Here is a 26,106-nt window from a genome sequence, read left to right on the forward strand (position 1 = left end):
TATGTGGCGCACCATTTTCTGAAACAAACATTTGTACTGTATATGATTGAAGTGTTGAAGTTATCTTATTTTCATGTAACTTTTCTATTTCTTTGCAGCAATTTGGTAAAATCTTAGATGTTGAAATTATTTTTAATGAGCGAGGCTCAAAGGTAAGCAGTTTAATTCACCCATGGAATTTTTTAATTTGTTTAAAATATTTATATGAGTAAAAGGAAACAACTGCACTGCTGTAAAAAATAACACCTGAAATTCCATGTTAGTGAAAACATCTTCTGAGCTGTCATTCAGTTTCCTAAGTAGCATGAAAATCATTGGACTCATTTTATATCTCTTAAAGGGGGTAATTTTAGCTACTCCAAACTGTCATCTGTTTTATGGGAACGTTGATTTCTGCTGTCTTTATTCTTCAACGGTAATTATCTTGTTTATTTTATAAGATGAGTCCATACTTACAGATGTTTGTAGGCAGGTTTGTATTAGTACAGGTATTTTTTCCCCTGTTGAAATGAAAGATGATAATGATACCTAATAACTATCCTCTTTAGTAATTAGCTGAGAAAATATGTGATTGTTCCAGATAATCTAAGTGCAGATGTTTTCCTCTTTAGTTAAAGCTTCAGTACACCAACCCTTTGAAAACAATCTATTTTAACATTTATTTGATGAAAAGTGTTCTTATTGTATTGCAAACATTTATTTTTTTCTGAAAATGACTTTGCCTTAAATGCATACTTCAATTTATTCAATATGTAAGAAATAAAGCAAGATAGGCTATGACTGCATTAGCATCATTATCTGGTGGAAAACTGTAGCCCAGTATACTTCAGCTATGATATCAGGTGCATTGTCAGGGTTTATGTGTATGCCATGTGCATGACACCTTTTCCTTTTCCTGCCATGGCAGACACACTAGAATGTTTATCCACCAGTGTTTCAGTCTTTCTGCAACTCTCATATATGATTTATTATTTGCGATGGAATTCTTTTCCTGTTATAGGCATACTGTAATCTGTCCTTTTTTAAGAACCAGATATATCATAAATCTCCCTTAAATCAGATATATTTTAATTCTGTTAGTTTTTCTCTTAATGTGTTTGTATTTATATTCTAAAGTTAAAGCCATCACCTTTAAAAAAAGAAAAAGGCTGAAATTTCCTGGTTGATATTCCAAAATTATTCTAACATTCATTAATTTTAGTACCCTTGCCTGCTAGCCCAAACCCAATTGGAACATTTACCACCTTTTCAGTAAACAACCAAAATGTATGCTATTTTGTAGCTTAGAATCTCCTACTCTGGCTGAAATTTATTATCGTTAAATTTTGCCTGTTCAATAGTGTTTGCAAAAGATGTATATTGTCCAGAACCTGCTTCTGCTGGATAGTGTCATAAATGTCAAAAGACATTTGTCAAATGTCGAAAGACAAGTGTGGGACACTTGCCACCTTTGGTTGGTTCTGTTGAAGATGGGATGGAACTGAGGACACACGTCACGGTGGTGGTCTACACATTGGTTTAGCCATTAGATCTTATACATGTCGGACTTTTAACCACCACGTTTGCATCAGACTGCATAAGTATAAGGCTTTTTTAAAGTATTTGTGGATGGGGTGAGGAGGTATTTCTGAATTGATTTTTTTTTTAACAGTGATCTTGCAGTAGTGCAAATATCCCAGTGCCTTGTGCTAAAAACAAACTGCTAGAAAGGATTTCCCAAGGAAGAGGTTTTCCTAGGTAGGCTTGTAATGTCACTACATAGTGTTAGAGACTCTAAGACCTATTCTTATTAAATACTTCTGCACTATCCAGTGCTGTGTTGGTGCATCCAAGCTGGCTCTGATTAAACTGCTGAAGATACTTAAAGCAGTTTTGTGATGCATCTCATTGCTTATGTATGCTGCTTCTCATCTTGTTTAGAGTTATTTCAGGTATAGCTACATAGTATTTTGATTTGCAGAAGTACCCTATGATTCTCTCAACTAAATAAAAAGTTAAAAAATAGGATTAGGAATAAGAACATCATATTTTTTTTTCTTTTTTTTTTTTAATCTGATCATTTCATGTCCATTCTGTAGGATTTAAGATGCACCAGATTAAAGTCCCATTCCTGGCAGTGCTTATCTATGTATTCATAAAATCCCACTGAAACTGAAAGGACTACTAAGTGGTCTCAAACTGAGTACAGGTAAAAAAGTCTGCAGGATCAAAATTCAAAGTTGTTTCTAGCTGCAGTTTGGCATAAAAGAATTGCTAGAAATTTTTTTGTTTCTCTTTGTTTATTTCTTTGTAGTCCAATAATTAATGTTTAAAAAGATTCTTGCAAAAACATCAGAATTAAGCTCATTTTCATGCCATAATAATTAAGAAAAATGGAATTGCATATTCAAAAAACTTAATGCTGCAGCACCACAATGCAGTATAAAATAATTTTGCAGAAAGGTGTCTTTCCATAAAAGAAACCCTAAAATAATACAAGTTTCATACTACAAATTTCTGTTTGTTTGGGGGCATAATACTAATTAAGATAACTTTGCTAGAATTGTATGGCAACACTGATGACTTTTTATAAACTCTTTATAAGAATTGCAAGAATTTCAGTATTGTTTTGGTGTAGATCTTTCTTACAACCTGTGTTAAATAAATAAGGCTTACCTTTGCCAAATCTTGAAGCAGTTGGTTAAAGTAACATTAAAAATTGCTGGTAACTTACGTTTCTCTGCATTTACCACTCATCTTGGAAGGACAATTTGAAATATAGCTTCCATTACTGTGGATATTTTAATGCTACTGCGCTGTTTCAACACTGAAGCTCTCCATGGAGCTGCGAATGGCTTGTGTCTTGGGCACAACTGCAAGGCTGCAAAGATACAAGAACGTCAACAAGTACCATTTCTTTACAGTTGTAAATTAATGCTCTATACAGCTATATACTACATACATACTTTCATAAATCTGTTTGTGTGTATATGTAGTAATATATACCTAGTATATATTATATTAACATATATTCCTTCAAATAAGAAGAGCTCCAAAGCACCTCCCAAATTGAAACAGAACCTTCTTTTATACTAACTTGGCTACTATTAAATCACTTGACTGACTTTAAATATAAAAAGCAGAAATTTACATTACCAGTTAATAAAATACATAGTATTCTAAGCTAAAGTAGCTGTTGAATCAGCTGCATATAAAATGAATGTTAACATGTTTTTGTAGGTATCTGAATGTGTGATGAATGAATCTATGTTCTGTGATCGAGTTTCTGTGTCAGCTAGGTAAAATTAAAGATTTGCCTAAATAATAAGAGCTTAATTTAAGTAGTGTTAATTATAAGAATAAGTACAACATAAGAAATTAAAAAATTACAATGAGTATTCTTTTCAGAGTCTTTGAAGTTCCTGTCTTATCTTGGCTTGTGGCTCCACTTTATATCTTTTTCTAATTTTTTAATATAATTAGGGTTTTATCTTTCCCTTTAGTTGTTCGAGAAAAATTAACTGGCAGTGCTGTGAGCTAAGAAGACTGATTCAAAATTTTGTCTAAACAACTCCCACCAAATGTTAGCAGTTCTGAGAAGGGGCAGCTGTTCAGCAAGGAGGAGAGGGGAGAACAAACAGAATTGGGGGAAATTTATGCTATTGCTTGGAGCTAGGCTCCTTGGATCCATGGTTTCCGTGATGTCTGCTGCTGTGAAATTTTCTTAACGGCATCTTAAATTATGAGCTTTTTTTACAGAGCTTTTACAAGATGGGAGGAAGCAGTTGAAGAAGAAATAAAAGTTTAAAGTTGAGGATGGGTTTAGGTATAAGAAAAGCCTATGCAGGCATCGAAAACATAGGGATTAGTGCTGAGGAGGGGGATTTACTTTCTCTCAACACTCCTGGTGCTTTGGGGAGAAGAGACTTACGTCCTCAGTGTCTTGTGACAAGCAAGGTCGTGGCTTTGTGCTAAAATTGTGGAGGGTAGAGTGGAGAAAATGTGTGGAATCAGGAGTTTTGCGAATGGCTTCAGCTAGAAGTGGAACTGCTGATAGAGCACTTCTGAGCTCAGGCTTCAGCATGGCTTTACAGGAGGGGAAAAAAAGAGCAACAGACAGTGCGTTTAAGCTACTTTGAAAAGAATGGAACATAAACTGCTACCGTACATAAATGTCACTTTCTATGTTGTAAACAGGCATAAATAAATGTGGTGTTTGAGTAGGTAAAATAACCCAAATAACCCTTATAATGATCCTGATAGTTTCTTAACTTTTTTTATCTATTGTTGATTAATTAGTTTTGTAGTTCATGTCCATTGTTTTTCTCGATGTTTGGTGTCGGTTTTGCCTTAGTTTCACATTTGGTCTCCTCTTTGTGTAAAATGTATAAATAAATGTATAAATATATTCCCTTCTCCTTTTTTTTTTTTTTTTTTAATCAATTACTATTTACATAATAGGTAGAACTCCAGAGAGTAAGTGGGTGAATACTGACCACAAAACTTAGCAAATGGACTGGAGACTGAGGAGACATGGTGCATGGCTTATTGCTGAGGAACAGAACAGAGGAAAGCTTTACCTCATAGTTCAAGCTAAAGTAACAGTAAAGAAATGTTGTAGTAGGACTTCAAATATGTGCAGCAATGCCGATATATAAAGCGGCCAGGTATAGCTTGCAACTGATTCTTGTTATGACACACCAAGGATGTAGCAGCTTATTTGTTCAGAAAACTTTGGGAAAGCATGCAAAGGCATTGTAGTGCTAATGCAAGAATTACTTCAAAGGGTTGGTGTATGTTTCTAAAATTTTTTCAATGTCTGTTTTTTTTAAAAACTATTTGCCATTGTAAACAGTATTTAATTTAACTTAGCACAATAAAGAGAATTTTAGTAGGATTGGAAATGTTTGTTTAGCCTAATATTATAAAGCAAAGCATTTGTCATAAGCAGAATTTCATAGCTGTTGAGTATTCTCCTGTCCCACTAACACGGGATTCTGGAGTTTTACCAGTTGCATGTTCTATATGTGGAAAGTAATATACGTAAATAGTAAATGAACCAGTTAAACTTATTCAAAACGTTTACATTTTTATTCCTTTATCAGAGTTTCTTTTTCTATTCACATCATGTGATTTTATTTGATCTGTTAATACAAGAAAGTTTATACTTTGTTCAAAAAGTACTTTTGTTTTGTTGGTGGTTTTCTTTTTTTTTTTCTTTTATAAAAAAATAAGTAAAGGCTGTATAGTTTGACAAAAGTTTAAGTTACCCTAGTGTTGCATGGGAACAATGTTTCTTATGATCACAACAGCATGATTAATTAGGCAATGTTTTAGAGTATATTGACATTCAGTGTTGAATTTTGTGCACATGTTTTTTATTTTGTTGAGATATCTGCATGTCATTAAAATGTGGTTCATTTTCTTTTCTCATTAGTTCATTTTTTTCTATGTGAAGACACTGTAATTTGTTTTAATTTCATTTTCTTATTGTTAGATTTATTTTCCTCTGTAGTGACATGTAGAAAGGTATTTTTGGTATCATTCTTTGAATTTCTCAGAGGGTATTATCTAACTGATGACAGAAAAAATTTGTTCACATTTGTCGCTTAGTTATTGCACATCTCAATACAATTATAATTTTTCTAATTTGCATGTTACAGAAATGAAGCAAGGACAAGAAAATATTAAATTAAAGAGAGAGAACATAAGCAAACAAGTGGTCATTGACTGAAATAATAATGTGCATGTTGTTTTCCCCCCTTCTCCCTCCTGCATGCAGGGATTTGGTTTCGTAACTTTCGAAAATAGTGCTGATGCGGACAGGGCGAGGGAGAAATTACACGGCACCGTGGTAGAGGGCCGTAAAATCGAGGTGCATGTTCAAAATATTTTCCTTTTCATCTTTTTTATAAATGTCTGCTTCACTCTCATTTGTTGTTTCAGATGCATCATTGGTGTCTTCTGTGTGCTCCCTTTTCCCCTTCCCATTGTTTATATATATATTTATATATAAAGAGAGAGAATCTGGCCTTACTTGGGTTTTTTATTATTATTTCTTTTGTAATTATTATTATTATTATCATTATTGCTGAAAGGTGGATGACAGAATTGAAAAAAAATGAAAGCTTTAATATTTTGAAGTTATTATTTTGGATGTTTTGTAAATCAATGGGTGCAGTAGATTCCAAAAACCAGCCAACAAAAAAAAGAAAAAAAAATTAAAAATTGAGAACAACAAAAAAAAAAGTGTGACAGACAAAACAAAAACAAACAAAAGGTTGGTTTTTTTGTTTTGTTTTGTTTTGGTTTTTTTTTTTTTTTCTGCAGGGTTGATGCGGGATCCACAGTGGCTTTCAAAAAATTCAGATTGGGAAAGAAGCATCCAAAAGATGTACAAGAAAAAGAAACAAAGCCAGACTAGAGACCGACCAATTTTAACATTTAATTTTTAATGAAACCATCAGGCTGCTTTGGCTGGATGGCCTGAGCCATTCGTATCTATTAAAAACCCAGCACCACTGGATCCCCTTCAATACTGCCTCAGTCGTATTTGTTAGAATAAAAAAAAATACCAATTGAAAATGCTGTCGTCTTTTGAGTAAGATGTTGCATATTTTGCCTTTTCATTTTCCCCCTTCGACGGTAGCGCTTAGGGCCCTCACCAAACTCTCAGTAACCATGGTAACTGTATACATACCCATGCTGGCGATGGTGCTGAATGGTAAGTGGAGAAGTCCATCTGCCGTTTCACGTATTTAGCGCTGATATACCACGTGAATTTTTTTGACTTGTTGTATTAAGTTTTCTTGATGCTACATTTTTTTCTATATTGGTACGCCTGTAATTGAGTGTACGTTTTAAGCAAGCCTGGGAGGCACTGATTGGATTGAGGATATGACTTCGTGCACATCTTACTCAGATTGTTAACTCCATATTGTGTTAAATAATGCACCCTCTTTTTATCCTTTTGTTAGCTGTGATTTTAAAGCTTGAATGATTTTGTTAATTCTTGCAATGAAAAAGGCTCTTGTTCCAAGTGTTGAATGCTAGATGTTGCTTTTCCAATGGTACTTCTCTTCTGAAGGGTTATGTTGCACACTGCTAAAATTCGTTTGTCCCTTTTTTTGACATTTTCTTTGTTTCCTTGTACCTTGTCTCTTTCCCTTCTACTCCACTGCATGTTCCTTCATATAATCTTTTTTTTCTGTTTTGAGTATTTATTGTATCAGTGTTATCATGGAATACAAGCATGCTCTTAAGTCTTAAATTATGCAGTACCTTTTAATTTGCTTTTCATGTCTTTTTATTAAAGTTTAAATGATATGATGTTGCTTTATTGAAATGATTTGTAAGTTAAAATGGTTATGAAAGTAAATGTAATTATAAATAGTATGATTTTGTTATGCACCTGTTGCCTTCTATAAATTAAATTGCATTTTATTTTTACATTACTAATAGCAGTAATAATGCATGCATTTAATAGTAACATGGACCCTCCCTGTAACCCTTTCTAATCCAGTGTTCTATGTGCTTAGGTAAATAATGCAACAGCACGTGTAATGACAAATAAAAAGACCGTCAACCCTTACACGAATGGTAAGTGCATGAGATCTCAGTGCTTTGTTTTAATGTCACTGCATGTGGAACCTCACTCTTCTGCTGAACGGGTGGACTCATTTACTCATGAAGCGTCATAGTCCGCATCCCCTGCATTTCCTTGGGCTCAGGCTTTGTCCGGCGACCTAAAACATCATATGGCTGGGCATAAATTCCGTCTGTGCAGAGTGCAGCTAATTCACAGCCATGTGGGCATAGCATGCATTATTTGGCCTGATTGGAATCTAAGTCTTTAACCACAGTGGCTTTTGTATAGGAAAATATACCTGACAGGAAAGCGTTATTCTCTGCTAGCTTTGTGCAGTGTTAATGTTGCGATGAATGAACTAATCGGAGGATACGATTTTGCTTGGATGAGGGAGGTAGGGAGACCAGCAAGAAGAATGTCTCTGTCAGGCATGAGATACTTTTTAGTACGAAGACATGCATCTAGTCAAAGATAATTTTCTGCCTCTTCTTTCCACAATTTGTTAGAAGTAAAGGGCAAACTGAAATTGGGTGCTGCTTCCAGCTGTTTTCCCCTGGAAAAAATCTAAATTCCAAGCTATCTAAAAAAAAACCTCATTCTAATACTGACCTAAGTTGGTATAATGTTGTACATTAATGATAGAAAAATAATCCATAGATATTTGAGGGGTTTGAAAGGAATACATTTTAACAATGTTTCCTTTGGCAATGTTTGATCATGTGCTTGAGCTGTTTGCATTTGCTAGTTCAGAAAATTCTAACAAGTTCCTAACTCAACAACATCAAACAATAATACATCAATTAAAGTTAATTGCAATTACTTTTTCCAGTTTTACTAGACTGTGTAGTTATAATTATTTGCTTTTCAATTTTAGTTTTTCCCATCCAGTAGAAAGCAGATGAAATCTGCACATACATCAGTAAAGGTTTCCACAGGTAGATCAGACTCTTTTCCATTTTGAAATATAATGGATCTTATTTTCTATATCTGAGGTCTCATTAGTGAGGTTTTACTAAAACCCAGGGCAAACAGTGGCTTTATTTTTTTTATTGAAAGAGTCAATGTTTTCCTACCACAGTAAAAATAAAGTATAGTGATAGTTTTCATTTGACATGTGATAACTGAGCTAATTAAAAATGATCTGGAGAAGAAAGTCTGAAATTCTTCATGCTTTCTCAGAAACTGTTTTCTTCCTTATTTTGTACATAATTGTGGAACTTGGCAAATGGTGCAGATGGGAAAACCTCCTTCATTTTTACTGGCTTTGAAACATCTCAGTGAATCTAATGAAGGAGACACAAAGCTTGACTGGATCACATAACAAGATTTTGTTGCAATAACGAGCTAAATTAACAATATGGATATGATCCTATGAACTTTGTCTGCTATATTGTAACGATAAAAGGATAAAAGTAGTTTTGTTATAAATGATGGTGTATATTTTGTATTCATATTATCCTAAGGCTACAAAACTGTTAATTAGCAGATAACACATTACATATCAGCACATCCAGTGCTGAAGGAAGGGAATGCTGGAAATAGAGATGTGAGATTTTAGGAATCTGATTTTAGAGGATGTTCATCTCTGTCTCCTGCCCGCACAGCAGGATTACTTAGGTCATATGTTATCATTTATTAATATCCAAAACCAGAATGATGAAAATCTGCTGTTAAGTGTTTCCCACTTGAAGTGTTTTGCCTGTCATTTTCCATCCTGTCCCATCTGGACTAGATCTCCCCAAAAGTATGAAATATCCTGTTCAGTGCATAAAAATTAGCATTTATGTTTGTGAATCCGTACATCCAAGGTGTTGCATGTAGGATGTTCTTTTGCACACCATTTGATGGGTATCTACCAAGACAAACTCTGGTTGTAGTTCATACATTTTGATTTTTTTAACTTTTTTTTTAATGTCTGAGGGCTCCTAAAGTAAACACACAAGGACAATCATGTTCGTCTTGCATAATCATTACAAGCAACAAGAATGAAGTGTAGATGTGCAAGAGGCTTCATTTAGTTTAATCAGTGCTTGTATTATCTGTACAACCTGCCATTGTATGATTCTAGTTCTTTATCGTTTTGCCAGGAATTAACCAGAGCTATCGCTGATTATTAAAGGTTATTGTTGTCTAAAGTAAAGGTCTCATCTCTCAAATAAAATATAAGGCTAGTTTTCCTGCGTCCTTCTATGACCATATTAACATTTGCAAGATGCTTCTGATGCAGATAGCCAGAAACTTCTTGTTTGCACATGCCTTTCTCTTCAGAACCACTTCTTTTTTAATGTGTGGCTTTGTTTTTCAAAGAGTATGTGGTGACTGACATGTTATTGGCGGGTGTTCAAAACGTAGTTGGGGGACATGTATTATATGAAAACATCAGGCACTAATATTTATTGTAAATTAAAAATACGATACACTCTGTTTTGTCTTTCATTCCTGAATACTGCTGGTTTGTTGATAACAGGGCTCATGTTGTTAATAGGATTGCAAAAGTCAGTAGATTTTTAAAGCACAAAAACCTAGACTTTTTTTTTAATATATGCAGCTTCATTCAAATAAGTGGTTAGCTTTTGTGTCCTAGATGGTTTTTGAAATAAGTATGCTTTGCTGTGACTTTTGATGATTCTCAAAATGAGCAGTTAATAAATGCTCAGTTGCTAGGAGAGCTTTTTTTGTGCAAGTTTGTTATCAGACAAGATGATTTTGGTGGCTCACCTCATATTTGTGATGTGCTTTGGAGATGAAACTGCCTTTTCTTTGCGAATAAATTCAGTGTCAGGAATTCTACTTGTTGGCAAAAATATTTCGGAGACGTTTTTAGATGTTCCAACCTACCCTGTTCACAGTTACACTTTCTTCTGATGCCCATAGTGCAATTCAGGATGCTCACCCAAGTGTTGTAGGGAATAGAGAATTATGTGCAAGTAGATTCAGAGAACTGCAGCAATGAATGAGGGGCATGAAACAGAGATCAGTAGGGGGATAAATATGTTTTAAAGTTTATACTTGTGATGCCTTGAATTTGAGCCTTCTGTTGATCTCAACTTAGTCACTAGCTGTGATTTTGAATCTATAACCACAGTTAAATTCCCTCCCATTCCCCTTTCCTCCCCCCTCTGTAGGCAAACAGGAGGAAAGCAAATGGTGTCGCAGGGCTTCTTTCCCGTCAAAGCATTCCTCCGGCCACGGATGCCTGTCTGGCCTGTGAAGTGAAAATAATCCTCTCTGCATTGCTGTGCCCCACTTTCTACCAAAGCTTGTTACACTGTGCAGTACGATTATTTCCTTCCCTTTAGCACGCTTAACGTGCATTTCTTCGGATGACTGTACAGGGTGGGGTTTGGGGGCAGGCAGAGAGATTGTTCGTTTCCTTGTTTGTTTTTTAAGTTTAAGTGTTTATAGTTTCAACTTGAGGGGGAGTTTAATACTGTGACAGTAAGAAAAATGCACAAAATGACACCCACTGCAGAGAATTTGCCTCCTCCAGCTGCTGAAGTAGAGTTACTTGGCAGCTGCTCGCTCGGATACATCAACTACTATCACACTTGATTAACCCACACAGCTATGGGCCAGCACATTGCTAGCTGACAAGATAAAGCTAAGTTTAATTACTGTTATTTTCACGATGAATGAAGTATTTCCTGTATAAGCTTCAAAAAGTTAGACGAGACAGCCGTCACTGAAAGAGAGGTAAGGAACTGAAATACGAGAGTGGCTTTCAGCTGTGAAGAGCAATCTGTGTCTTCCAAGATTTTTTCTTTCTCTCAGCCAAATTGTGGCGCTGTTAGTGTAACTTAGAAGCTGAGAGGTGTCTGTCAGCTGCTTTGACAGCAAAAGCTGACAGATCTGAAATTCAGTCCAATCTTTCATTTTGGATGGTGTTGATCAGTGGTCTTTTGAGGAAGTAAGGAATTTGAAATATTAAATAGTCTCTAAGCTATAAAAAGTTAGTTTTTCACTGAAAGTCTCAACATTTGGATGATTTTCTGTCACACAAAGCTTGGCTAAGAGTATTTGTTATACCACGACATTCCTGAATATATTCCTGTAGTATGTAAAATTGAAGGGTCAGGTAAAAATCCTGTGATATTTTCAGGAGGAAAGTAATTTTAGCCCTTCTTGGTTGGCCATTTTTCAGCTTCCATAATTGTATAGCAACTGCAATTATTTCCGCAGAGCAGATTGAATGCAATGCTGCTCTTTGCTCTATTTGAACTTATTAATGAGTTGCATTTCAAACCCACCCCTCACCTCAGTTACTGAACAGTTAATTACTGGTAAATAATTACTGTGCATCAGATAGAGAAAACAGCATTTTTAAAGGGTAGGAATAGTTTTCTTTTGTGTTATTATTGAGATTTTTGTATTACACTTCTTCAGTCTTATAATGCATTATGGTCTTACGGTCTTCTACTGTGCTTTTGCATTACATGATATGGCCAAGGCAGAAACAAGCCTCAATACAGTTTGCATTTATATTCCTCTAATCTTGGCTCTTCTGATTTTGAAAAGCCTTGTTGTCCATGTCTTGATGGCATTTTGTTTCCAGCAGCATACTTGTAGGGTCTATTTATACTATAGTTCTTGAGTTTAAAAGATGCTTTTTCTCAGTTTTTTTCCTTTATTCCCAATTAGAAGTGGTGCTTCCTACTCTTCTGATTCAAATGTGCTTTTGGAAAATCCCTAATTTTTCAGTCCCAGTACTTCAACTAATTGTTCAAACACTAAAGAAAAAAAGGGCCTGGGTGGGGGGATGTTCTGTGGAGTTTGGAGTGGATCCACCTGTGGCTGAGCAAAACGCAAAGATAATCGGCTGAGAAAGCTAACGAGTTTGCCAGTGCTTTCTCCTGCTGTTCTCTCACCCCTTCCCCTTCAGTTCCTTCAGCGTTGCTGTCTTCAGCATCACATACGCTTTGAATACAGGCCCTGCTTCTGCAGGGAGCCTCTGCGCCCCAGGCTTACCTGGAAATGCCGTGTCGGGTGTAAGGACGTGACAGCAACTCTTTGGAGTTTGGCCAGAACGCGTGATACAGAATATCTGTTGGTTCTGTGCTTTGGTTTTATGCCAGCTGTGGGAGGACAGAGATCATTTAAGACAAAGGCAGGGGCTGCATTTGTACCACTTAAGAGCTTTGCAGAACGTGACTGCAGCATTTTCTTACGTGCCGGCTACTCCATAGCAACATGCTAACAGCATCTATCAGCTGTAAACGCAGGCGGTACAGTCACTTCTGGTACCTGCCGGTAGTCGTCCTGTTTCAGGGCGCGCAGTCTGATGTACAAATGCAAATGGAAAAAGGTCTCAGGCGTTTGACTGGGATCCTACAGTGCGCAAATCTGTTTCCTGTCACAATAGGCGTTTCCATACAGTGTCTACGCTTTCATTTTTCACAGAGGAGAATCAAAATGCTCAGATTATTTGATTGCCTTGTAACCTACACTAACACGTGCTTATCAGAAATATTTATGTCCAGCAAATGAACTGTTTTGGCCTCTCTGGCTTGTAACCAGAGAGTTAGAGCAATGAAAAAGAACTGATCTACTCTGGTACTACGTGATATAGGGATACCTGAACTAGTTCTGACTTAATTCCAAAAGTTAAGGGAATAAGTCCATGGCAACTGTGCATTGCAGCCAAGGTAATTCACCTGATAATTTATCCCAGTACTACATGTCCAAAGAATGCCTTGTTTCATTACTTATTTCCATACTTCAGTCTGATATTAAAGATTGGTAAGCTAAGATGCCTATACAACTCTCATTAAAATGACCTTTTTTGAAACCATTTTATCTGTATACCTCCATAGAAAAGTAAAATTAAAAAATTATTATTGTCCTCACTAATTATAGTATTAACTCAGTTATGTTTTTATGTTTGCTGCAGGCTGGAAATTAAATCCAGTTGTTGGTGCAGTTTATAGTCCAGAATTCTATGCAGGTAAGGATTATGCTATAGTTGTCTGTGCCATATTTTATTTTAATACTCTTTAAAAACATGCAAAATACATGTTTGGTGTAAGGTTTGGTTTCTGTGTTCGATTCACATTATGTGCAAGTCATTTACAGGTTTGTGATGCAGGATTTTAACAGTTACCTGGGCATACTAAAGTTTATATAGAAGATATATGAATATCTTTTTATTGCAAAGTAGATAGTATAATATGAAATGTACTGCAATATCCCAGTTTTACATGAGTTTTTATTTGTTTTTTTTTATTTTATTTATATTTTATTTTATATTTCAGTACAGTCACTTTCCTCAAGGAATTATTTAAGCCTAGTGAGCAACAAAACCAAAAAAGTCTATCTATAAATATATATTTTATGCATACATACGTACCTAGACATGTGTAAGTATAGAACATCTGTGTTCATAATGGGTTTTTTGAACATTTTTCTTTAAATTTTATATTTAGTTTTCAGTTTCTTAAAATTTCTGTGTTTATACTCTATATTACCTCTTGAGTCTTCACTGAGGTAGAATTCTGATCCTAGTTACAATTTGGTGTTGATGAGATATAGTCTTTTTCTATTTGAACTCAGTCATTGCTAGCAACAGTTTCTAAATGTGCTTTAGCAACAGTATTGAAACCAAACATGGTTATACTCCAAACCCCAGTTGATTTCAGAGGAATTTTAACCCCACCCATAAACACAATTACTAGGAAGTCCAAAAAAAGCCATTTTTTGAAAGCTAATTATTTACATCTAAGACAAAAATAATCACTGTAACTCCAAATATTTCTAACAGGTAATAAAGTCGCCTTCCTTTCCTAGGTTCACAGTCTTAGATGAGTCTTCCATGACTTTCATGGGAAACTCTGGGAATTTTTTAGTTTTCCATTTGGATCTGTTTTTCAGTTGTCTGGGGGGGTGTATACTGGATACAAATACCTAATCATGTTTTTAAAAAAAGAAAATTTTTACCCATTGTCACACACTCAGGTAATTGAAAATAAAGAGGTAATTGTAGAATACATTCTTTACAGCAAGTAAAGATCAGATATTAGGAAAGCATTTTTCACAGATGTTGGTTAAGCATGTGAAGAGGTGGCCCACAGAAGCTGGGGAATCTCCATTCAAGGAGATATTCAAGCCTCCACCAGACAAAGGTGAAAAACTTTTGTTAGTTCAAGGGACTTCAAGAGATAAAAATTGCCAGCTAGGACTACTGTTACAAACAGATATTTATTTTAAAAAAGCTGCCTGTAATACATCCAGTGGTGCCTACTAAGATAGACAAAAATGTTCCATTTAGGGTATTGTGTTATAAAAGTGGCAGAGTATAATAAAAATACTAACTTGGCATTCATGGAATTGCAATATTTAGCGTAGGCAGAATTTATTTCCTTCCTTGATGTATGCCTACATTGAAAACAGGAATTTAACATTGATCTCCTTTGAGTAGTTAGTGAACCAGCCCTGAACCTGCATAAATTAGAAAGTCAGAGTTATTAGTCATTTTATATAAATGACTTTGTGTTAATGACAAATATAATAATATTCCCATAGTACAGTAATCAATTTTCTAATACGTATGCAGAATTAACAATCTGACTTATAATTGTCTCATGAAGTAGGGCATGAAGAGTTCACATAGTTTGTAAATTAAAATCAATATTTTCAATCTCTCCTGAAGGTAATTTTCCTAATTTACTGGACTTTTCCCTAACATTTATTTTGTCTTTTAATTATAAAATGGCAGGTTATTGATTTTTTTGTATAACCTCCTAAAGTCCCAAGTGCATTTTTATTGCCAACACAAGGGAGGTGTTTGCCCTTCTTAATGAGAATCTTTAATTACCATTAGAAGAGTATTAATTTAATTTTATGAATTATGACATGCACTCCACCACACCTATGCAGAAAGTTCTATCAAGATACTTCATGTATTTCAGATTTTTTTCTGTTTATACATACAAGAGGTTTAATTTTTTTTTAAATGCGTTATTAAATGCATATTTTCTGTATTGACTAAAAGATAATTTTTTCTCAGACATTTAAACTTTCTTTTAAGCAATTTAGTTAAAAAAAAAAAAGAAAAAAGCTCTGTGCAGCTCTCTTAAAGTCGTTAGAAAATGAGACAGTAAAAGATCAATGCAGTTCTTGCATGCTGTAATAGAATACCGCGACGTATCTTTCCTTTTGTGTCCACCCCCGCCACCTTACTTGGAGAAGAAGCAATTGCACTTTTGAAGATTATAAAATTAGAAATGTGATTTTTAAGACAGCCAAAGTTCTAGTTATTTGGTTTAATTATTGTCTCCAACACTGTCATGTTAAAATTGTACCAACTCTTTCATAGTCAGTGCAAGAAGTTCCTTTAGCTCCTAATAAATGATGAAAAATGTGGCCACTTCTGAAATAAAGCTGATACATTTGCAGAGAAACTGTTGATTTAAAGTACCTTTAATCTTCATAAATAAGTAAAAAACCAGAAGGTTATACAAAGCTGTCACGATGGCACTGATGAATGGCAAATTCACCCGTTTCTCAATTGCCGGTGAAGACACACGCCGCAAGGCTTAACCGTATTGTACATCATATCTGCCAGCTCATTTCTGTGATTAAATATTCCATCAGTGCGGGCTATAAGGCGGTAAAGCTTAACAAGATTCATAAGATGCACCACTTGAATACACATAACTCACTTCCTTGGATAGAGAGCACCCCGCATGCAAAAGAAAATTAGAATTGAGTTAAATTACTCCATAAGACAAGATCAATAGAGAAAGGAAAAGATCCCCTAATGCAATGCAAATCTAAGATATAGTTATGTCCTGACAACTTGAAGCAGACAATTAAAGTCAAATAGGGAGGAACGCAATGTAAATCAACCCTAAAACCTTGAAGATAATGGTAAACAGTAGGACCAGTGACATGATTGTTATAGCTCTGATTTTTTTCTGAATGTACACTTCTGTAAAAGAAAACCTTTATTGAGGAAACGCATGACAGCTAAAAATGGAGACTATGAGATACATAGCAGATACACAACAGACACTATGTAAGTAAAGTATTACTTGGGGACTGGAAAACACTATATATTTACAAAACACTATAGATTCTTCTTCCTGAGTAGCCCTTCTAAGACTGTTTTTCTGTCTTTGAAATGCTCATGCTGTAGTAAATTAGAACGCTACAGGAATACGGCTCTTTAGGTCAGGTGGTGGCATTAATATGGATTTCCAGTGACACGTTCACAAAGTGCAATTTGAAGACTGCTGTTGTCATTCTGGGGCCTAGCAAGTCTTCCTAACAGCTGCCGACTGTGGATGTGCTGGGGAACTGGCTAACTGGCATGCCTCCTGCCCTTCCCACAGGTCTGCTGGCAAGTCCTGAAATGGCATTTCATACAAAACAAAAGGACGGTGATTTTTTGCGTTTATCGTTTTCAGCATTTCACAGAATTTCACTTTTCCATCTATCATAATTGATAGGTAATTTCTAAAAATTGACTTATGTCCACATAGTCGTCTTCTAGTAAATAGAAGGATACTATTTAAGGTACTTTGCCTCCTTATGAGACAGAAATGCTTAATGCAGTTATCGTTTCCATTTCAGCTTAACTTCTCCAGTAAACTATTTATCAAGGTCTTAGGCAGGTCCTAATGAGGAACTTTGTAAGAATCACTGTGTGATTTCTCTCACAAAGTCTTCATGTAAACTGGGATACATTTTTCATTTATTTGTGTATCCATCCAATTTAAAATCCTTCCCATAGTGACCCATAATTTTGCTATGTTAAGCTCGCGTCTGTTACCTTCCCCCATACACTCATCTATGGCTGGCAAAATGCGGATCTGCAGTTTGGTTTCTTTACTAGGAGTACTCTTGTACTTTCTTACTGTAAGTTGTTACATTCTTTGTTTCCGTGGTTTGTTATAATATCGTTTCCACCTGCTTACTTGTTTTTATATAAAGTATATTTTATCCGTAATACCTAGCCTTCCTTTCAGCCTCAGGCAGTCTGAAAGCAAAGTTCCGTGTTGTTCCTTTCAGTTATTTCAGATCTTTCTTTTTTTCCTCTTTCAATTTTTGGCATGATGAATTTTGGAGCACTGTCTTGCACTCTCCTTAATGGAATGTAGAATATTGTTGCACCCATATTGCTACAACAGATCAGTCCTTTAAAGCAGATAGCTTGAGACACAGTAGGGCCATTTAAAAAAACCTTTGTCCTTCTAAGTGGCAGATAGTATATTTTAGGGCACATACCTGTTGGACAGGCTTCTTTTTGACAGTTCCAGTATGCAAGGTGAGGGAAAAGATGTTACAGAAATTACCTGGAAATTTGGTGAATCTTCTTTCAGAAAACAGTTGAATTCACAGTGACCTGCATGAGGAAATATTCTTGTCTGGTCATAAGCAACAAACAATATTTCAAAAATGTCAAAATTTAAGTTGGCAGTGGAGAAAGAAAGGACTTAAGACTAGTGAAGAAGAATCGCTAGAAGTGGTCATGGAGCACAGCTCAATGACAAGTAATAGACACCCCATTCTCCTTTCACTTAAGCAACTGATTACATATTATTTTTCCTGAATAGTCATGAAGTGCTAGAAGTTTTTCAGAAGCTAGTTTCAAGAGTCATCCTACGTAGCTGAGTAGTTGTTTTCACTTCATGAATAGTCTTCACCCAGTGAGGACTATTGTAGGCACCCAAGTTCTTAGGCAGTTAGTAGTTGTCATTCCAAGGTGGCTTGGAAAATTTTCCCCATCAGTTAAAGTGAAGGAAAGGGAAAGAGCATGTGCTTTTGACTATTTTATATGCCCTCAGAAGACAGAGAAGTTTTAGGTGCCTGGGGCTTTTTAGCATGCTGTGGATTTGGAAGCTAGCAGTATCCTCCAAGCAGCAGATTTTGTAACAAACTTCCTTTCACAAGTTTGTTTAAAACTTTGAAAAATAATGTTATATATAATTCAGAAGGTAGGAAATACCACAGTACTATATATATAAAAACATGCACTTAAATAAGAGGAATCCAGGGGAAGAGAGGATTTCTGTATGTTTGCTAACACTAATTCTCTTTGTTCCTGTCTTAAAGCATCTATTTCTGAAGTGTAAGAGCACCTGGGATTCATTTCATCTTTCTAGTGTTTCTCTTTGAATTTAAATGACTCTTGGACAAGCTCAGCAAATACCCTAGAAACTCTTCCCAGTGAAGGTGTTTGGAGTTTGTGAAGCTGAATTATATGCTTGCACAGCAATTCTAATCCTAGGGTAAAAGTTCACTGTACCATATCTGTAAAGCATAACTTTGGTTAAAATTGCCTGTCTGTCACTATATAGATTAATTCATTTTACAATTTGATTAGGTACACTTATATTTGAACTTAGCCATTGACTAAGCAGATTTTCCTAAATAAATGTATACTCAACACTGTTAACTAAACAGGTTAAGTAATTTTCTAACTACAGAAAAATTAAATAATTATTATTTAATATTCCATCTGTTATATATAGATGGTCCTTTTCAAAGCATAAAACAAAGCTGTAAGTGTTGTTTCCAAAATCATAATGTTAAAGTACCATCATACAAATTGTGACATCCTAGTTAGATTAACACCACTGATGACAGCTAATGCATTTCTAAAACTTCTTTAGAGCTGTTACAAGCCATTATAGTGGAAATACTGGTTTATGAAAGATTAATAAAGCTGATAGAAAAATGGAATTCGGCATCTGTACTAGCTATTTACTCAAAAAAATCTTCCAGAATTAATTATGCCTTATGCTACATTATAATGAGTTTTTCATTAAAATGTGTACCATCATGGAAACTAAACAAGGATTATTCAAAGAATAATGCCAATGACTGTTATTTTTTGAAAGATTAATTTAGTTAATTGGTTATAGATTTAAATCTGGAACAAGGTTAATCAACCTATATTTATCATTGTATCGAAGTCTACACATTTTAAAGAGAAAATCACAGATACTGTCAGTATTACCCTTTTAAACATGTTTCTTCTGTTTAGATGTATATTTCATAACACCGTTTATGCTTAGGCTTTGATCCTGTTCCTATGTGATCTCTAAAAGAAATTCCATACAGTTGATTATTTCATGGTAAATCTTGAACTGTAGATAGAGCTTTATACCAGAAGATAGAGAATGGTTATGAAGGGAGTTCCTCCTTCTTCAATGTAAAGGTTTGGGAATTTTGACCACAGTCTGGTATAGAGGAGTCATTTGATACTGGATTGTGATGAATTTGTGCACAAATAGAATCTGGAAAAACAGAAACTGCGTATTTGCTGAAAGTCTGAGTTCTTTCAAAACAGGGGAAAGGAGGTGTTTGGGGGCGGTGGGGGGGTGTTTGATCTGTTTGCTTGTTGGTACAGTCTTGCTGAGACATAGATCTTGAGTTTTCTGTAAGTCAGCCTGAGTTAATACTACTGAGATATCCCACTTCAACTTGTCTGAGGTGACTACACAGAACCACACTGACCCTATCTCACTACTTGGAGTCAATGGATTTGGAGTTGTTAAGTGTGAGTTAGTGCTGCATCCCCACTATGGTGTAGTATTACTAGCCTTACACTGTTCTCCAGTGATAGGTTGGATCTCTGACTGTTTTTCTGGAAGTCATATCAGTTGTTATTGTAGGTAGAGAGTACTCTGAGATGACAGAACAGTGCTAACAAGTTGATAGAGCTGGCATGAGTGCAAAGCACAAAGTTAAGGCAGGAAGGCGAGGTGAAGAATTGTTATATTAGCTGTTCTGGGAGGGAAAAAACACGTAGAAAGGGAGTAATACACAGAAGAACAGAAAAAGTCTATTTAAATCGGTATTTTAAGGAAGAAAGTAGGGCCAATGTATGGCAAAGGTTCTCTAGCCTCTGTTCGTCCTGCATGGCTTGCATGTTTTTTACAAAGGAGTGAGATGCCTTTCCTCATTCTGAGGTCCTAACTCAAAAACCTGCTTTCCCCTTTGAACTGCTAGGTAATAAATTGCCTCAGTGGTAGTTCTGCTGGGTAGCACCTATGAAAATTTCTTGATTTGTTTAGGTAAACTTGCTCGTCTTATAACATCTGACCAAAAGATAAAACAATGTGTATGAGGTAGGCTTGGAATGATAAATTCCTGTGCATGAGTAAACCTGAATTCTACTTTAACATGTGTTCTGTGAGTTGGTGGATGAATACAGGACCAGGTGTAACCATAATTAAACATGTGATTATGATTGCAACTTACTTGATGTAGTACCTTATTCTAGCACAGAACACCACGTATGTTAAAAGTATGTTAGAGTTAGCTCATGGGAGGGAAATCCACTGACCATTATTAAATACACAGAAGCTGCTTTGGGCTTAGGAAGTCCTTGAGCTGCAAGTGGTTGGAAACTAGGGTAACACCTGTGAGAAGAGCATCATGCTTGCTGTCATCTTGTAGTTTACCTTAGGTGTGCACTTTCGATGATTTTGAAAATTTTATTTTTTTTATTTATATCCAACATGTCAAAATGCCACTCAAATGACAGCAAGATGGTTGAGACTATAAGGGGCAGTGTGAAGGTCACATTTTTGCATTACAGTCAATGGCCACCAAGTTAAAGTATTCAGATTACATCTTGACATGTAGTTTTGTAGTCAAATGATCTGTTCAGCTGAGTTGCCAGCTACTCAAGTAGTCCCCCTCATCTCACATACGTACCTTTGTTTAGTTTAAGGCTGCTTTTGTTTGAAGGAGCATTCTTCTGTGGAGCTTCTCTTTTCTCCAGTGAGCTGGTATAATACGTTTGAGCAGCTCCCTCCCAGATGTAGCATAATCATTGTGGAATGCAATGGTGATCATACTCTAACCTGGACATTTCACACCCATTAAATAATATTGTTGACACTAGACCAGACACTTCTTAACAAAATTATAGAAATGTGGCTTGGGACTGACTTCTGGAGGTCACTCAGTCCTTCTTTTTGAAGCAGGACTAAGACCTGTGCTAGATCAGGTGAGCCATTAATCTGTATACATCGTGACTCTGTGACAAGACGGAGATTTATGATCTTCTTTGAGTAACTTTTTCCAGTGCTGCACTGCCCTCCTAGTGAAAAACTTTTTCCTAATGTCCAACCTAAACCTCCCAAGCTACAGTTAGTGGCCCTTGACCTTTTGCATTATCATCTGCTATGATTCCAATGAGATTTTGGCTCCATCATCTTTGTAACTTCCCTTCAAGTAGAGAAAGCTATTAGATTGCCTTTTAACTTCCTCTTTGCCAGACTAATTAAGTTCAGTTCCCTCAACCTCTCTTCACAGGACATGAGCTCTAGACCCCTGCCCATCTTGGTTTCACTCCAACAGATCCTCTCCAGTTTCTCCACATCTCAGTTGAACTGGAGTGGCAGTAGGTTTAAAAACAGAATGCAGTATTCCAGGTGCAGTCTTGCTGGCACCAAGTGTGTGTGTGTTGGGGGGGGTAACAACAGCTCTTGATCTGCTGGCCATGTTTCCATGTTTCTCCGAATTTCACCTAGTATGCAGTTTGCCTTGTTTGTTTAAATGTTACTTCAGTAAAACCAAAGAAAGTGTTCTGATCAAGCAGGAGCTGTAACATCCTTTCTTTGTTCTTACGTTGCTTCTAGCTTCTTGTATGTTTGTTCAAATATTTTTTATTTTGTATATAATTGATCAATTTTTAAAGTGCTAAAAAGAAAGTTAAGTACTGTGCTTTAATCATGAAGACAATCTTTTCAGGAAAAATAATTCTTGGACTTATTTAAACGTTATTCTGGTGGTTAGTGAACATATGTTCTATGGCTTCCTGATTAGTGATGGACCAAAAATAAACTAAATAAATATGGTGGCAGCCTAAAACTGTCTAATCATAAATATTATACGGAGATATTTTTTTCCACAATTGTCTCCCTGGCCTTGTCTTGTTAATACATTAGTTTGCAGCATTAGTATGGTTTTTAAGTAAATCTGACAATTATCCCTGCTTGCTACATGCTGGCTTGGAGTTTGCAGAGCAGGTTTAGTACACATGAAATAGATTCTGTTTGCAAGAAACTGCACTGGGAGCTGTACTGGAGGCTCCACACGCACACTGACTGTTGTATGTCACGCAGATTGGCTTTTGGACAGTCTTGAATGGTGTGTGGTGGGGTTGTCTGCTTCAGGGGACAAGACTAAACCTGGACCAGAGTGAACTCTCCAGACTGTGTATAATGTAGGTTTAGAGGCTGGATATAAAACCAGCTGTTTTAGAGCTACTGCTACTGTCTCACCAATTACTTGACAATACAGGTCAGCCTGGGTGTGCACTGTCTGGACCTGAGGTCTGGGCTACCATATGCATGATGGTTGTCTGATAGAATAAAACTGAGACTGTAATTCAAATACCAGCTATGAATATATGTAAAAAGCAATGGCTTAAGAATTTCTCAGAAGAAAATTTAACACAAACTACAGGGTCATCACTAAAACAGTTGTTTGTTCAGGACTGGGTGGGATAATTAGATAAGTTAATAGCATTTATGCAGAGGAATAAATTCCTCTGATTAGAAGAATAACGAAGTTAGGAAGATCCATGCGTTAGGATGGACAGTCAGGCAGACAAACTATTCTGAAATGTAAAGTAATAAAGTAATATATGAAATGTAAAGTTAATACAGTTAAGTGGAATGGAAAACAACTCTGCTGTGTGTTAAACCTTAATTACATCTGTAAATTAATGCTAAAGCAGCTTAAGATTATGTTGAATTGTATTCCAAACATATAGCTAATGTTTCCTGTTTTGTCTTCTGCATTTTTTTTTCCCATTTTGGGCATTGGATGACAGAATCCCTGATACATTTGCATTGTAATTGCATTTCACAATACTTATTGAGAGTAAATTTCAAAATACTGAGTTTTCATTCGTTTACTCATTTGTGGAGGTAGCTGAGATGAAATTGTGCTTTACAGTGATACACAATCTCTGTCAGTTTGGCTCTGTCAGATTTTCTTTGTGCAAATTGTTTTGGGGGAAATCTCCGAGCGCAGAAGTGCTTCTAGTAAAAGTGAGTGTTTTGGAAAGTTTGGAAACATTGCAATACCGTATTTGTAATGTTTTTTCATGCTACTGAAATTCTGGCATCTGAATGGGCTAGGGAAGAAATAAACTAACTAAAGCCAGGATTATGCATGATGATTCAATTTTTGCTCTTTTCTATTCTCAGCTTGTCATTCAGAGTAGAATTTTATTTGTAAGTTAAAACCAGCATCCACTGGGGTAAGTAAATAGAACTGAGGGATTAGTCATTTGCATCTCTGCATCTAATTGCATTAGATTTGCATCTCTGTTTTATCGATTTACTGAAATAGGTAATTTACACAGAAAATAGTGTCTTGACACAATATGAGAGGATAAAGTATAAACACATCTACTTGTAATCCCTCCAGGGCCATGGTGGAACTGTAGTGTTCGTGTTTGAGCAGAAAGGCTCCAGTTTCATTTATTCTGTGATTCTATTCATATTGCAGTCTTTATTCATCAGGCAGATGTATGAATGCGACCCATTTTCGTTATCAGCAGAATATAAATGTATTTTTTATATTCTCAAGTATCCTATTTCAAGAATAGTATAATACCAGCTCAGAGTTTATACTTATACTTCAGAATTTCTCTCATGTTTGTTTCTCAAAGTTACAAATGAACCAAGAGTAACCATCATTTACATACCTTTTAGTATGCTAGGAGGACCTAGAAAGATTGGGAATAAAGATGTGATTTTCAGAGGTCCTGAACAACTTCAGTGGGACACATCTTCCAGTGTAAGATAATGGCAGTGAATATCACTGAATATCAATTTATGTGCACCTGAAATTGCGTATATACATCATATAGAAAACATATTTTGTAGGAAAGTTACAGTTGTGGGCAATACTGACAGTACCACTCCAATTTTTTTACATGATTACATAGTACGTTTCCAGTTTTAAATTTTTTGGTGAATAAGGATTTACACTTGGATGCCAATTCATTAACAAGCACAGGTAAACTCTCTAGGCTTGTTACGTATTTTGGTACAAGCAGCCATTGAGTTTCTGTGACATTTTGGTTACAAGACAAGGAATGTCTGTGGCTGATTAATAACTTTTAAATTATGTTTGGGAAGGAGGGTTTATTATAACTGTTTTACATTGTGAATGGAAACATTACATAAATTGTTCCTGAGAAATACAGCCCATCTATGGTAAGGTTGGCATGCTAATGAAAATAGAAATGAGTCAGTCACACAGTGTGTGTTTTTAAGCTGGCGTTACTTTGCCTCATACCAGCAGTACCCTGGCACAGCCTAAATTTGCCACTAACCCCCAGTGATTATGCCATGCTGCATTGTCAAGCTATTCCTCCTAAAGCAACCTTTGAGAACTTTAGTGGATCACTAGTGGATATACCTTTCCACTTTTCCTTGATGAAGTTTTAAAGCAAGTCATCACGTTGTGAGGCAGGAAAAGGATGTTGGCATGGGAGCAGAGCTTAAAAGAATTTGCCGCTTCCCAGCTCCTGTGCTATCCACAAGGTCTTTCCCCATCTAAGACACCACAGGACATACCGGTAGGTAGTTTGATCAGTTATGTATGGTTTGTCAGGTCCTGGAGAAGGAGAGATCCTGAAGCACCTTGTTACCTTGTGATGAATTATATATACTACAGAAGGAAGAGTGGGGAGAGGGGAATTAGGAGAATCTCACACAAAATTCTTACCAGAGCTGCAAACTTTGTTGCTCATCTGACTTTTACTTATGTGATATAAACACCTACCAACCCCGGTATGTGACTTACTATACTGGACACTGAACATATGTAACAGGGGAGAGAGGTCTGTTTCCCAAAAGTTTGGAATGATATGACCAGCAAAGAATAATCGGAAGGATGGCTTACAAATGATGTTTGTGTAACATGCATTGCCGTTCCCTGAGTCATTGCCTAAGTTCATTGAGTGTTTTTGTGACACTCTAAGAGAGGTGATAATAAAGAAACATGTACTACGCTTAGAAAAGTGGTGGAAGGAAAATTGGCATCTTAAACAGAATTTTTGAATAAAGACATCCCATAAAATGGGACACAAATATTTTTAGCTTTTCTTCACTTTTTCATGTGGGTTTGGTTTTTTTTGGTAAATAGTATTATAGAATATATGAACTGGTACTTAGTTGCCAAAACCAGTAAGAAGCTCTTAATGGTAACACAATAGAATAAATATGTATAAAGAAGAGCTGCTTTAACCAGGAAGCTAAGTGCACAATGGATTAGAGTGATGTCATCTTCACTAAATCTCCTTGTATGTAGTAACTTCCTTAGTTCCTATGTTATAAACTGTCATTTTAGCTACCTGTGCTCTACTACCCTATGTAGACCAGCCCTGGATATTGACTTGATTAATTTCTGCCACTGAAAATTCTTATGTGATTACCCTCTTGTTATGATGGAGGTACTTGTACCCTACATAGAACTCAGTACCACTGTCATCTTTGGAGCTGTCTGAAGAGGTTTATATAAAGCTGTGGTTTTTAGGATTCCCAGAGTGAAAGTAGAAAATCAGT

At 35.9% G+C, this 26,106-nt stretch overlaps 1 protein-coding gene across 13 annotated transcripts in view; it reads left to right on the forward strand.

The window, feature by feature from the left end:
* RBFOX1 (RNA binding fox-1 homolog 1) overlaps positions 1–26,106 on the forward strand; it is a 939,260-nt gene that overhangs the window by 839,284 nt on the left and 73,870 nt on the right. For 12 of the 13 annotated variants that reach the window (XM_075018323.1, XM_075018330.1, XM_075018325.1 and 9 more), the window contains 4 exons: positions 99–152; positions 5,762–5,854; positions 7,518–7,578; positions 13,455–13,508. In XM_075018323.1, coding sequence (XP_074874424.1) covers positions 99–152; positions 5,762–5,854; positions 7,518–7,578; positions 13,455–13,508 — 262 coding nt within the window. The remainder of the gene's footprint in view (positions 1–98; positions 153–5,761; positions 5,855–7,517; positions 7,579–13,454; positions 13,509–26,106) is intronic. The other variant, XM_075018328.1, reaches the window with a different exon arrangement.

This window comes from Buteo buteo, chromosome 29, assembly GCF_964188355.1.
Source record: "Buteo buteo chromosome 29, bButBut1.hap1.1, whole genome shotgun sequence".
NCBI classification, from domain to species: domain Eukaryota; kingdom Metazoa; phylum Chordata; class Aves; order Accipitriformes; family Accipitridae; genus Buteo; species Buteo buteo.